Here is a 15,425-nt window from a genome sequence, read left to right on the forward strand (position 1 = left end):
AACAGCTTTTGCTCTCCCCAGCCAGCCAGCTCCCTGTTGGGCTTGCATTTGGAAACTCAGAGATGGCAATATTTTGAATATCAGGATGGGTAATCTGTGGGGTAAGCCTGGTTTGGGCTGGAGATTGTGATAGGAAGGGACCACTCATGTCACCTTTCCAGCATGCTAGCTTGAAAGGTCACTGTGCCACATCCCCAGCTGTCACCATTGGCATGGGCCACTGGGCAGTTTGTTACCTGGCCACAGCCAAGTGCTTTTAATTACCATGCCCAGCCCTCATTTGAAGGAGTCTAATACAGTGGGGACTTGGTCCTGCTTCAGATCTGCCTCCAATGGCTTCCTCCATCTTGCTCTCACACTGGGACAGTGCACAACATGAGGCAAGTCTGAACCGAGGGTTGCTATGAGACAACATAAATCTCCTTCAATGTGAATCATATATATTCCTATTTCATAATGTTTTGAAAACTATTGCAATTATGCATAAAGGGCTGAAACATCAGTTTATTGGAGCAAAACCCTGTCGTAATGTGAGTAATTTACTTCTGTATTTGTGTTTCTAGCTGAAGCCTGTTTCTCTAGGCAGAAGGTACAAAGGGGCCTTTGTAGGGAGAATAGTTAACTAGAGCAACAGATGAATTATAAGGCATAAGGGAAACATTATTTTGACCTCTTTAGGCATTATTTCAAAAATGTTAAAAATCTTGAGAGCTTCCCATTGGAGCATTTAAGGAGCAGGAAGTATGACTCTGTAGCAGTAGACATACTTCCTTTAAAATCTAACTGTATACTGTTGTGACCCAAGTCTGTGTAGTACAGTGAGAGTCCCTTTGGAAAATACTTGTGAGGATTTCACTGGATTAGAGATTTGAGAATAAAAAGATTATTTTTAATATGATAGTGAAGTGGGTTTTGTTACTGAGACTGTGAAGATGCCAGAACAAAGCCCACTTGCAAGCAAGCATCCATAATACTGATGTAATCAGTAGAGAAGAAATGTCATGAAAAGTTTAGCAAAGTAAATGTTCTCACTCAAACTACCAGCCAGAAATAAAAAAAAAAAGCATTAGAGGCTTTTGTAGTCTCATTTGCTCAAGTACTGGCCTGCCTAATGAGATGGGAACAACTTGTGTGTGAACAGATTATTAGGGAAAGGCTGGAACAAGTCAGCCTTAAGGTATTGTTGATCATGTTGATCACATATTCCTCAGAGTCAACACTGACCCAGTGGTAACGCTTAAGCTTCCTCATAGCATGATCACAACCTTCTGAGCTCACCCAGGACAAGTGGACACAAAAATTCCCACCACAGGGCAGAATTAATTGCCCTCCAATGTGGATTGACACGTCGTTGTAGACATCTTAGTGTGCCATGATGTGGGACATGGTCTGAGGAACACGATCCCTTTCCCAGGATCTGGTGGCTCACAGTTCTGACCCAGAATGGGACATTGATAATCTCTGCTTCCCCTGGTGCTCAGTGCATCCTCTCAGCTTACATTACTCTGGGGACTGTTAAGTGTGTTGACTAAATCTCTCTTAATTATAACATGTCTGGCTGACAAGTAAATACTTGGCTTGTATTAACCCATTTAGGTTTCTGAATCTAGAGCTGAATCCCTCTCTGGAAATGTTTAATTAGGGAAAGATAAGATCTCTTAAGATTTTTCTCTCCCTGTTTCATATGAAATACAGTTGTGATTACAGACCGGTGGAAGATCCTGCTTTCTGTTCAGCAACTGAAATCAGTGAAAAATCACTAAAATTTGTGCCTTGAAGCAGGACAGATAGCATCTCTTAGAAGCCTCTGCTCTGCTGTGTCCCAGTGACTGTCCACAAAGAATTTACTCATGTGGCAGCAGTGCTCTGGCTCCTGCAGAATCACCCTGGCCATGCATAGGGTATCTGGCAGCATCACTCAGCAAGGACTTTATGGATGAGATCTTCTGCTGGTGCAAAACCTGAGCAGCTCCCTTCACCCAAGAGGAGCTACAATGAGGTTCACATCACCTGAAAAAAATATAGCCCTGATGGCTAGCATTTTAAACAATAAATATTTAGATTTTTGCATAATGGTGTCCATTCTCAAGGAGTCTAAGGTGTGGTCCTACATGTTTATGAATTGATAACTCCTAATATTAGGCCCAGAAGAGAGATTAATAATCTCTTCTTCACCCTGGCATGTAATGCAGGCTGTAGAGTGATTCCCAACAAAGACCTGAGAAATATTTCTACTTGTCCAGCCAGCACCTGCAGTCAAGCAAGGAGAAGAAAACATTCCCAGGGTTACAGGCACAAACCATGACTCCAGGGACCCGAGGTGGATGAATTTGGCAATGTGCCCTGTGCATGTATTCTGCTGCTTTAGTGATAACTGGTAACATCAGTAGGTGCAGTAGATGTTTCATAGCTGTATAAGGCACAGTGGAAAGACAAGAGAGAATGGAGAGCAAATAACAGATGGTAAGGAGGTTGAAATGCTTTATGGTGCTTATTCCAGTCTTAAATGAAAAGGATAATAGTAACAGGGTATTTAGTACAATCATAGCTAACAGTGCTGGGAAGTCTTCATAAGGGAGAATCCAAAAGAAAAAGGCTGCTGATTGCCTAAATCACTTGAATATTCTTAAATCAGTGAGGCTAAATGAAATTCACCCTTGACTATAGTGCTTAAAAGAACTGGTGCGAAAAGAGGTTGCTTTATAAAAGCTTCTCCTGTCTTGTGAAGATGCATCCATGGTTCATACTCCTTAAATCCCTTGGTGAAAAACACTGCAATTCTATGTACCCTTAATGCTCTCAGCACCAAGCCCGAGTCGTGGCTGTGTGTGGTCGTGCACACACAGACACACACACAGAGCCAGCTTTCTGTAGCTGTGTGAGCAAAGGGAAGAATAAGAGTGAAAAGTGACATCGGTTTTGATATGTGACATCAGCTTTCTAGCTGATGAAAGGGAGCAGCATGTTCTAATTATTATTCCCCTTCAAAATAAGCCACGAGCTCAGACAAAAGAGGAGAGAAAGGAGGGGGGAATTCAGGAGAGAAACAGAATCACATTTTCTCACTTATCTAATTAAAGCGAGGTGGGTGAGCGAGAGGGAGAGCTCACTGTGCTCAGGGAGCAATGCTGCCCCATTTATTCAAGCAAAGGTGGGAAATGGAAGCAGGAACTCCACTGGGCCCATGGGAATTGTCCCATCCCTGACAGAAAGGAGCTGTTCTCCCAGTGCTAATTGGCAGTCAGCTTTTGGACATGGTGGTAAGTGGAACACCATGTCCCCGTGTAGTGGCAGAGCTGTCTGTGCTGGTGCTTGGCACTGCTTTGTGTTGTGTGTCCAGTGCAGAGCAGCCTTGGGAGTGTCAGGGTTGGCTCTGGGATGTCCCACCACACCACAGCAAGGTGCTGGCTCCTGTCTTCACTCCATACATTTTACAACTTTATTTAAACTGCCCTTTAGCAACTTGTACTGCTTCCTGAGCAGCCTGTAGTGGGAATTAGCCTCCCCCGTGGGATTGCCTCACTCACCGGCAGTGTTCCTTCTTTCCGCATTATTCCCCTGTCCCGATGCCACGTTTCATTTTGGCTCCCATGTAAGGTTAAACGCCTCCAACCTTCTTAAAAAAAGACTTCCTGAAGTCAGAGATTTGCCACCCACTGCCATATGTCCACTGCTTCCTGTCTTACGAGGTAATGACATTAAGATATATGCAGCCAAGTGCCTGACATTTGTGGCTCCAGGGAAGGAGCAGCCCTTGTACCTCCTAGAAAGCACCTCAGAAATGGATTTCAGCAAGGGAGGAGTGTCTTCCTTTATGTTTTGAGGTTGATGAAGTGATCTCAAGCCCTACTTGGCTCTATGCCACACTAGAGGTAGTAGCAAGGAGTCAGGAACAAACTGTTCACAGGGGGTTTTTTTCCCCAGCACAAAAGCACTGTCGCTTTTCCATCCCTTTTGCATCATCAAACAATTTCTTTATCCCCAAACAGTTGCAGAGTGGCCAGGCTTCAAGTCTTTAAGCTGTACCTAAAATTGTCAGCTCTAGTGTGTAAGAGAGCTAATAAGCTGGGGACTGGGAGTCAGCTTGAGACCCTTCATCTCCCTGGGGCCACAGATCTGCAGGCACATGTGGGGCTCGGCTGTTACAACCCCACAGGTTGTTGCCTTTTTGCTTTGACAGAACTCGCACCATGGTGATGTGGCTCTCCAGTAGGGGATCAGTGTGAATTTGGAGGAGACATCCTTTGTTTTCCTTCCAAATTTAAGCTTGCTTCTTCAGTTTGGGTGGGGAAAGGGGAAGCCCTAGAAGTGCTTACACGTGTCACTGCATCCTCCACCTGCTTGGCCAGCCCATTACCCAGTTCTGGCCATATCTCTGCTCTCCCTTCTTACTGTGCCCCTGCTCCTGCTCCTGTCCTGCTGTGACTTGGCTCTCACACACTGCAGGGACAGGCGTGCTGCTGAAAAAGAAAGTAAGAGCCAAGTGGCTTCTGGAAGACCAGAGGCATCTGCAGGCCAGCAGATGCTGCTGGCGGCCAGAGTTTCTTGGGACCAGCACGGACCTCAGGAATATTTATTTGCATCCTGGCCTCAGTCCCAGTTGGGATCTTTGGATGCTGCAGCTTTATGAATATTTATTGTAACAGATGATTATCTTTTCTTGCTGCTCACCCTTAGTTTGCATCCTGTTTGTCTGCCTTGCTTCTGGAGTTCCATGTTTTCCCATTGCTCTGCTTTTCACTGTATTCTCATACAGTGTTGTGATATAACCAACTATATATAAAAATAATTATCTGGGGATGGACTCTGCTTTTCCAATTGCAGTTTTCTCTCTTGGGGTTTTGTTCTCCTTTAAGCTTTGTTTGGTGACAGACAGCTTCATTTGCTCAGATGTCCTTTACCCTATGAGGTTTAATGTATTTGTTTAGAAGATGAAACTTACTGTCAGTATTTCTATAGCACCCTCTGGAGTCAGACTTCCCTAAAAGCTAGAGCTACATAATTTGTTTCACCAACAAATAAACTCTACTAATTGAAAGATTATTAGCAATTGGTTGACATCATTCAGGCTCTACCAGAGTTGTTGAAATCTGCCCTATTAACTGACTTCTGTTTCACATTTATAGTGTCAGAAAATACTTGTTGGGGTTTTTATTACAGTGCAACAACCATACTCGCATTTCAAGGTTAATTCAGATAACTCAAATGCTCACTACATGTCTCCACTGGACAAGGTGTTCCATTCAGCTTCAGTTCAAAATGAGCTTTTATTTCCAAAAAATTCTTCCATACAGTTCTGTATAACAGGAGTTGCCACCTTTTGAAGATTATTTGTGGTGTCTGGGACTAAACCCATCCTGAGCCAGGGAGCTGTGAGAGCTGAATTGTCTCCATCCCACTCATTCACTAGGCAGGGCTTGTATGCAGCATCCATGACAAGTGTCTTTCCAGGCTGGGTGACAGGGGATGGTTTACAGGCAAGGAAGTGGAGATGCCAAGTGGCTGAACTCTGACACGAAGGCTGCATGTGTTATTATTTCCCACCCCTCACAGTATGCTGCGGAGCTGCTGGCAGTGGTGCGGCTCCCCTTCATCCATCCCAGCTATCTGCTGAATGTTGTTGACAATGAGGAGTTGATAAAGTCTTCAGAGGCTTGCCGGGATCTGGTGAACGAAGCCAAACGTTATCACATGCTGCCACACGCCCGCCAGGAGATGCAGACACCAAGGACCCGGCCCAGGCTCTCTGCAGGTAAAGCAAAACATCCTTCAACACACCAACCCCCTGGTTCCACATTTCCTGGACATGCCCTGGGACAGGGCACAGACCCTGGCTCCTTCCCAGAACTCATTGATATTTAATTCTCAACTTTCCACTGTTACTTTCCTTCAGAATTTGGGAGCATCTCCCAGTGGGTGGACATGGATGTTCAGATATATGCTCCTGAACTGGGGTTTAAAAACAGCCTAAATTTGAAGAAGTATTATCTTTGACAGAGACTGTAACACTCCTCTGTTGTCCTGAAAATAAGCCCATTGCCCTCTTTGCCTCAGTTTCTCTAGTTGCAGAAATAGGTGAATAATTTGATTTTTTTTGCCATGGAGCCTCTTGTGGGGAGCATCTGTCTAATATTCATCAAACACCTTCACTTTCACAGCCCTTTGTAAGTGTAATATTTTCATATGGTAAGGTTGGTGTAAATATGGTATCTTTATACTGATGAGTACTAGATCAGACTGTTTAATGCCTCCAGAACAAATTGATCACGCATAACATATTCCCTTTTAAAAACACATCAGCTTTGAAGAACTGAGTCTTAAAAAGTTTCACACCTATTTTTTCTTTCTGGAAAAATGCACGGAAAAACCATAAGTGCCCACCTTGCCAGCTGAGCCCACATCAAGGTGATGTGAGAAATATCCTAAATATTCACTGAACAGAGAGTGCAGATACCACATAGGAAAACAGCATTCAAGAAGGGGTCTCATGAAGCAGGTGAATGGTTTTAACATGCTGCCTGTACTTGTGCCTCCCATAAGTACAACAGAAAGCCAGACAAAACTTTCTGTCACTGCCACTGATGCTAATGTGGCACGGAGATGGCATATCAAACCACGGCATTTGCAGCTTCGGGAGACTGCCTCATCAAGGCACCTTTCAGAAGGACGAAGTGTAGAGGACTTTCAATAGCAATCTACCCTAAAAAGTCTTTCATTGAAGACAACTAATGGTGTGATGTTTGAAGGGATTTTTGAAAAGTGCTTATTTTATGTATATAAAATTGTAGGTGTAATGTGATCCATTTCCAGAAGCTTGTTGATGAGGGAAAAGTGATTCTCTCAGGGTAAAGGAGGGTGATTATAGTTTTTTAGGTCAGAGTCTAATTATATAGAATCATGTTATTTTGCATATCAACAGCATTCATGGAGGCACAAAGGATCTCTAAACACCCTTTGTGGGGACTCGCTGCTGCATGTCACATACCCTCTCGAGGTCATTGATTATAATCAAGTTATGCCTTGCACAGGTGATTAGATTTCCTGGTACGGCGCAAAAATAATGATCCCTTGTTACTGAGAAATTTTTATTTTAAACCGTAGAGCACTTTATCTTAATAACTTTTAAGAGAGTAACCTTGCTTGAATGACACAAATATATTTTTTGAAAATGCTAATGAAGAATGACGATAATCCATTACTCTGCAGACGCATTTCTCTCTGCTGCTGTTCCTAATCCCTCTTGCTGGCAGTCTCGCTCCTGCCCCACACATGTGCACACTTATGTGTGGGCTGGGAACTGTAACACGTCTCAGCAATGGCTCCAGTCAGGAGACAGCTCCTGAAACGGTGATGCCTTCCAGCTTGTGGCTTCCTGGTCCTTCTTCTGAGCCTACCTCTCCTGGCAGCACATTGCACAGGAGCTTCCAATTACTGCAAAAGGATTTTTAATACTTCAGCTAAATGCCAAGTCGAAACAATCCCCAGCACCTGACTCTTGGATGGAGTCAGGAAACATCCCAGGGTTATACTGTGACCCGTCTCTGAGTCTGGAGAGGAGTTTGGAGTAACACAAGAGGTCAGATATGGCTCAGCTCTGGCTGTGAAGTGGGAATAAAACCTCAGAGATGTGGACTTAAAAGTTTTGCATGAACAGACAGTTTGCTTGCTGGACACCTTGCATGTGACAGGCTTGGGGGAGCTTTTCAAGCACAGATAAAGCTCAGTAAATAACTATATTAATTCAGGGGCCATCTTTGTCATGTTTCTAGCACCTGGTAGACCAAGACCATGATCCAGGACTTGAGCACATGTTATCTAGGTCTGGAAAATATGCTTTCCCTGGGAAAATAAAAATAAATTTAAAAAAAAAAAAAAAGCCCGAAAAAGAGCCCCAAACAAACAAACAAAAAATAACCCATCAGAAAATTATATATTAATAGAGTGCATGCAGAAAGAATATCAGGATGAAGGTCCATAACCATAGCTTCACTTTCTCCAGACAGACATTACATTAGCTTTTAATGTGAGAAGATTTCATTTAGATTTAAGTCCAAACATGCTTTTTCTGGATAATGACCAAACTCCAAAGCTATCACAATCCTTGACAAAACGCCCATTTTCTTCAATGGAAGAAAAATTTGCTACCTGCAAGTCTCACTCATCTCACTCAAAGACTGTTGAAATGAATGGACATCTTTACATGGAACTGCCTTTTTATTTCTTTCCCCCCAAGTTTTGCCCAGATGGCATTCTCCCTCCCTAGTTCTCCCAAGAGTGTTCATACTGTCATTCCTCACCCACTGCTCCCCCTACACACACATTCCATTTTTTTCTCACCCTTCGTGTTTGATTGCAGACTTTAAACCAGATTTATATGCGATACATTAAAATTTCCCTGACTGATGGGTGTTTTTGGATGGGTTCCTGCCTGATTGAGAGATGCCACTTTTATAATACTATTTTTCTGACTTGAATCCTAGGAGTAGCTGAGGTAATAGTCTTAGTTGGGGGTCGCCAGATGATTGGCATGAACCAGCGTGCTTTAACAGCAGTCACTTGCTTAAATCCTCAAAACAACAAGTGGTACCCATTGGCCAGTCTGCCTTTCTATGACCGAGAGTTTTTCAGCGTGGTCAGCGCTGGAGACAACATCTATCTCTCAGGTAAGCACCAGATTCCATAGAAACAGAACCACAGAAGGGTTTGGATTCAAAAGGACCTTTAAAGGTCACCTAATCCAACCCCCCCCTGCCATGGGCAGGGGCACCTGCCACTATCCCAGGTTGCTCCAAGCCCCATGCAACCTGGCCTTGAACACTTCCAGGGATGGGGCAGCCACAACTTCTCTGTGCCATGGCCTCACCACCCTCAATGTAAGAACTTCCTTCCTTGTGTCCAATCTAAATCTCCCTTTTTTTGGTTTAAAAGTCTTACATCTGATTCTGTTGCTACAGGCCATAATAAAAAGCCTCTTTCCATCTTATAAGCCCCCTTTAAGTATTGGAAGGTTACCCCAGACCTTTTCTCCAGGATGAAAAACCCCAGCCTGCCTAGGAGAGATGCTCCAGACCTCTGACTATTTTCACAGCCTGACCTTGGACTCAATTTAACAGGTCCACGACTTTCTTGTGCTGGGGACCCCAGAGCTGAACACTGTACTCAAGGTGGAGTCTCACAAGGGCAGGGTAGATGGGGAGAATCACCTCCTCAGCCAGCTGGTCATGCCGCTTTCGACACAGCCCAGGACATAGCTGACTCTCTGGGCTGTAAGTGGGCACTGCTGCATCATTTCCTATTTTTTGTCCCTCAGTTTTCCCCAGTCCTCCTCTCGAGGACTGTTCTCAATCCATTCACCCCTCAGATTTACTGGGCTGGGAGAAAAGTTACAATACAGACAGCCCAGACAAAGCAGGACCTGCTAGAGTTTTACCAAGCTGCTCCAGGGGAGAAAAAGAAACAATTTTAAAAGGTAGGAAGAATGTTGGGAAAGAGGGATTTCCCTGCTTTTATCACTCTCCATGTCTCTGCAGTGTTAACATACTCTCAGAGCAGTCACCAACAATATTTTGCCGTTGCAACGTGAAGAAAATAGGTCTGACAACCATCAAGCATGCAAAGAGATTTCACTGCCATAGAAACACAATTTAAAATACTCTCTGTAGTTGAATCTAAATGGTAGGTTATGGAATTTGAGACAGACAGACTGAACTGCTGAATATGTGACCTACACTTAAAGTATTTGCTTACAGGAGCATTCATTTCTTGTACTTGTTGAAACCTCTCTTCTGACAGTAGTTACTAGCCCTATAATCTTCTTAGCTTTGGTGAAACTGAGACCACGCTCCTTAAAAGGCTTTAACTTCCAAAGTATCTGACAACACCATGCCCTGAGCATCACAGTATCTGGATTTTTGCAGTCTGTTGGTACCTCTGCTTGGCTAGAGGAGGAAAAGCAATTCCCACCAGACAATGCAAGAATGCTCTGATGGCAGCTGAGTGGGGGCTGGATGATTAAAAGAGGAGGCTGGGCAGGGAGGTGCGGATGTGTGTGATCCAAGGATGTTGTTGGGAGCACAGATGCACCTGGCATCTGTACCAGTAAGGGGTTACAGCTGTTGCCTTTCCCTTGCCGAGCTCTCTCAGTGCATTTTCTGCAGTAAATTGCTGCCTGTGGTGTTAAATTCCATTAATACTGCATAGAGACCCTAAGAATTGATTGGAAATTATTTCTTGATGTTTTTTTTTTTTTCCCATGCTTGTTTGCCCATGCTTGAGAGCAGCTGGAGCAAAAGTCTATTGGGGAGGCTTTTGTCAGATGTTGGCTTTTAGTTATTCTTAGCTGAGGTACTTTCCAATATGTACAGCCATTTTAGGCTGTGCCATACCTAGTAACAAAAGCTTAAAATCCTAATTTCAAAGCTCATTTCAGCTCTTTCCCTTGAATCTGGATGAGTGACCGGATGGTATTTGGTGGTTGCAATAAGGAGAGCTGGAAATGCAGCTAAGAGTCAGTTGATACTTTGATTTGCTCAAACATAGAAGACACAGGAAAAAGGGAAGGGGAACCAACAGAAATGAGAATGGCCTGCTGCAAGCTCCAAGTACTGGACCTTGCACTGCATAGGATAGGTTTGGAGAGCAAAATACCAAGGAGAAAGTCTGGTTTTCTCATTAAACTATGGAACTGTGCCTAGTTCATTTTCCTGGCTTGACCACTAACTCCTAGTGTGGTCCCAAATAAATAATTTCATCTTTTTATGCTTCAAAACAGGATAGTAAGACACCCACTAAGTGGCTACCTTGGAAGCTTCAAGCAGAAGTTAAAAAATGACTACTATAATATTTCACAAGATCATCTTGAACTGTTTTACAGGAGTGGTACAGCTGGTTCTGTCTTTTGTCTGCAAATGAAAATAAATAAGAAGTTTGCCCCTGAAAATTAGAAATTAAGCCTTCAGTCCAAGCACTGACTTTATTGTGCCCATATATGTGATGCTTCAATCCATCACTGTATTAAGCATTTTAGGTTTCAGGCTGCCCTGTGTCTCACAAGCCAAGATACACTCAGCCTCCTGACACTTTCTTGCAAGTGTTGCAGTAATTTAATAGACTGGAAGTTATTTATGAACACTGAGAAGGGTCTATCCCCTTATGTATGTGTCCCTCGTAGTCTGACATCTTGATTTCTTTATGTCATCTTATTAAAAAAACCCCAGCCTTTGGGGCACATGAATAAATGACACAGATATGCATCATCGGAACAGATGCTCGGTATTGAGGGTGATTTATTTTAATTAGTCAAATGTCATTTGAAGAGTTTTTACTTTGTGGCTGCTTTGATTGCTGTGTGTGGAGCTGCTGCCGTGGCAGGATCTCACGTAGCTCTCCCCTTCTCTGTCCCCGGCCGCGGGTGCCAGGCGGAATGGAGTCGGGTGTCACGCTGGCCGATGTCTGGTGTTACATGTCCTTGCTGGATAACTGGAACCTCGTGTCCCGCATGACAGTCCCAAGGTGTCGACACAACAGCCTGGTGTACGACGGGAAGATTTATACCATTGGAGGGGTCGGTGTGGCAGGCAACGTTGACCATGTGGAAAGGTAAAACAAAACAACAAAAACAAAACCCACAACTGAAAAAAAGAACCAAAAATAAATAATGTCTTGTTTGCTGGAGCTTTTCCTTCATGCTATGCTGAAGGACACACGTTTGCCTTTTAAAGGACACATCAAATGGACTGTATGTGTTAAAATAAGCTTTTATAACAGCTAAGAAAGTAGGAAAGTGGGCAGGATTAGATTTCATTTAAAAGCTTCAGTGGAAAGCATTGTTTCAAAACCAAAGAGGAAAGTTGCCAGCTTCTCGCTTTGCTCAGGGGAGGGAAGAGAGGAATTAAGCTTCTTTGGACATTTTTCCAGGTTATACAATGAAGCAATAAACTCCCTTTGAATTTAGTATTGATGAAAGTCTTTACAGACCACAATAGTACTTTGTAACATTTTTTAATCCAAAAAAGTAACAGCAAAGTAAGTTTCTTGAATGTGTTTTCCTAGTGTAGCACCTCAACTTTGACCTGGCTGGAAGATCCTCCCTTTGGTGGTCTTGGCCTGGGGCTGGGACCTGCCAAGTTCAGAGTAAAACAACCAATAATAAATGGAAACAGTTTTGAATTCCTGGCTGAACAAAGATGGGAGAGAATGGAAATTTCTCTTTTCAAGTAGACTCCAGATGTGATTCTTTTCACATGGAACTTAAAATAACAGGAAGGAACAAAAGTGCAACAAAAATATTTCACTAAGTAAAATTCCAAAACCAACTGATTTCTTGTCACCCATGGCATTCAATATAGCTATACATTTTATATCTATACCAATTTTTCATTAAAAAAAATAGAATTAACTTTGAAATTCAGTTTATGAGAATATTCTATTCCAAAAATATCAATACAGTCTTAGCCTTCCCCAAACACTTAATTGGGAAACATACTTGGGAAATGTTTTTCCTAACTGAATGTGGCAACCAAAAATATTTTTGTCAGTTTAAATGCTGAATTTGAATACTTCTTCAGTAACATTTTGAAGCAGGCATTTTCCAGTAAAAATTGCCTTAACAGGCAAGACAAATAGGGATAGGTCATTAGGAAGAATTTCAGAGGAAGAAAAAAACAACACATTTTTGAAAAGGTTGGGAACTGGTGTTGGTGATGGTGCTATCAGCCATCAGGGAAATGTAGACAGCAAAGAATGAATGATAAGTCATAGCAGTGAACACAACATGTGAAGAGGGGACTCCTTCACCCAGAACTTAAGGTGGGCACTGCCCATGGGACTTGCTTTGAAGCAAATCTCATCCTTTTCAGCAGATTTCTCTGAAGGTATTCATCCCATAATTTAAGTCAGTAAATTTTTCACTAGCAGAACTGTTTTTGTGAACACAGGAAGAAGAGAGCCCAGGAAAGAGATGCTGTTTCATTCCATCTCGCGATAAAGATGAACAGCAAAAGAATGCTATTGAGGAATCTTGATAGTTGTCATTGATTAAATTATCTCTTTTCAGTTTTCCTTGGGCCTGATTTCTGTCTCTGCTCTGATTATCATGACCTATTAAAGCATCCAAAATGCTGGTCAGCTGAATGAACCCTAAATCAAGCAGAGTCCCTCCTGCTCCCTCCCTCTCATGTCAGTCACCCCAGCCCTCACCACAGATGACATTGCAGCCTGCAAAGTCACACTCAAGCCCTTGGTGGCCCCTGCTTGGCTCAGTGGGAGCAGCAGTGCTGGTTTTCCATTGTACCAAGCCCACCAGGAGACCTGGATGTGGGAAAGGAGCAGATTTCCTCCCTATCATTTCAGTGCACACTGTCTCAGCCACAATAAGGATGTCTTGTCATGGGGATTTGCTAAACCCGTGGTTATAATTAATCTGCTGTTGTCTATAGAGTGGCTTGTGAGACAGAGCCATGGAAAAAATGCAGCATGGCCTCCTTTGGGCTGTGCCAGGAAATGAGAGAAGTTGGGGGATGTTTCCTTTCTTATTCTTCATATTAAAATGACAGTAGGGGGTGACAGAAGTGAAGCATAGCATGGCTGAAGCTGTATTTTAGGAAGGATGTTTCAGGGACTGCTGTCAGAAGTACAGGTGAGGGAAGGCTGACTCTCCCAGCACTGCTGAACAAAGTCAGGCCTTTTCACACAAAAGCACTTCCCATTTGGACAAGACAGGATTCAGGAATTTAAATTGCTGCACCTATTTTTGCAAGCAGTGAGGATTTCTGAATTTGGATTGCAGCTTTGGAAACAAACACACTAAAATACAAACTAAAATTACTTTAATTGCTGAGTTGGCTGCTGTTACAAGCCATGAATGCCCACTTTTTGCCTCTGCTTTTCTTCTCTCCCCTCCTCTAGAACTACAAGAAACCAACTTTCTCCCACCATATTTCCGTGTGGATTGCACATTCCTCTTTCAAATACTGTGTTGGTTTGGATGGGACAGTGTGATGCAATCACTCAGTAAGGGGTAAACCTCTCTGTCATTTCAGCAGGTCATATAAAAGCACTAAACTAAAATAATGTGGCATGGTCATATGCTCCGTGTCAAGTGATGCCAAAAATTACATTTACCTCTAAAGTTATCACTCCTCCCCTCAGTGTGGAATTGCAAACACACATTCCTGGTTTTGGGGTAGTTTTTCACCTCCTAGAAGGCCTCTGAGATTATAACCCTGTTATCCCCCCAGATGGAGGTGCAGGGGCTTATCCAGGCCTGACACACAATGCAGTCCTGGGCTGTGCCACCAGTGTGAAGGGCAAGGCACTAAACATCCTCCCTCGCTGGACCACCTACCACCTCCCCTGGTGCACATGCAGCTTATCTTTCCCAACCACATTTTGCTTTCTGCTTGCTCAGTCAGCCCAAGCGTGACCATGCCCAGCTTTGGCCAGCTTCTGACGTGTGTCTGCTGGCATGGTGAAGAGCATGTCTCCACTCCAGAGTGACTTATCCTGACCTCACCAGTGAGCAGACCCAGAGGATGATGCCTACAGGGTGTCTCACCGCAGTGGGTACTCAAAGACAGAGAACATAGCATTTTTTCCCAGTTTCTTTCTTGTTCTTCACCTGTTTTTCATGGAATTCTTTTAATACTTGATCCTAAATGGTTAAAATCTTACAAATAGGTTTCTCACAGCATCTTGCTTTTTAAAAGCAAATGTCAGACCACCTTAGCTATATGTGATGCCACCTGCCTACACTTAATACATGTGCTGCAGCATTACAAAGCATTAAAGCAAGTAGCCAACACTGGACTCATAATGATTTATGGCATCAGCTCCTGTGTCCCTCTCTCCATGCTTTTGGTTGTGTCATTGGTGCTGAAGGGTGCAGCTTCACCCAGAAATTCTGGTGCCACTTAAAACAGCAGGTGTTTTCCCTTCAAATTCAACAGGGCTGAGATTCTTTACCCGTTACATGCCATTTGTCTGTAAGGAGGCAGCAAAAATTCCATCTCAATGGATAATATGGGACTATCAATCACAAACAGATGAATAGGAGTCATTTGTTACTCATCTTAAAATAATATGCATGTGCCAGAGGGGCTGAGTTATAAGTCCATTTTTGTGGCTGTGCATGGGTATATGTTCAGGGAAAGTTATGTTTTTGCAATGAGTGTTTAGGGAAATAACAGTGTGGCTGCAGTTCTCCATCAAGCCCCTCTGGCAAGGTTCTGTGTGACAGGAAGCAAGTCATTAGGTGTTAGGCGAGAAGTATTACACTTTCTGTCTTCTTCTGAGATATGAGTTGAGTTGGGAGCTGGTGAAATGAAGTGGATCCAGGAACTAAGTCTTTAGATAATGGATGGGCCCTGTAATATATGCAATTTGAGAGCCGAGAAGGCTGCATATGCTGACAAGACAATGTATGTGAC

The 15,425-nt window shown here is 43.3% G+C and overlaps 1 protein-coding gene across 2 annotated transcripts in view; it reads left to right on the forward strand.

Annotated features, from left to right (window-relative positions):
* Nucleotides 1-15,425, forward strand: part of KLHL29 (kelch like family member 29) — a 386,334-nt gene that overhangs the window by 343,934 nt on the left and 26,975 nt on the right. For both annotated transcript variants that reach the window (XM_077782446.1, XM_077782447.1), the window contains 3 exons: nt 5,554-5,752; nt 8,481-8,663; nt 11,418-11,598. In XM_077782446.1, the coding sequence (XP_077638572.1) occupies nt 5,554-5,752; nt 8,481-8,663; nt 11,418-11,598 (563 nt within the window). The remainder of the gene's footprint in view (nt 1-5,553; nt 5,753-8,480; nt 8,664-11,417; nt 11,599-15,425) is intronic.

The sequence above is a fragment of the Lonchura striata genome, chromosome 3 (genome assembly GCF_046129695.1).
Source record: "Lonchura striata isolate bLonStr1 chromosome 3, bLonStr1.mat, whole genome shotgun sequence".
NCBI lineage: Eukaryota > Metazoa > Chordata > Aves > Passeriformes > Estrildidae > Lonchura > Lonchura striata.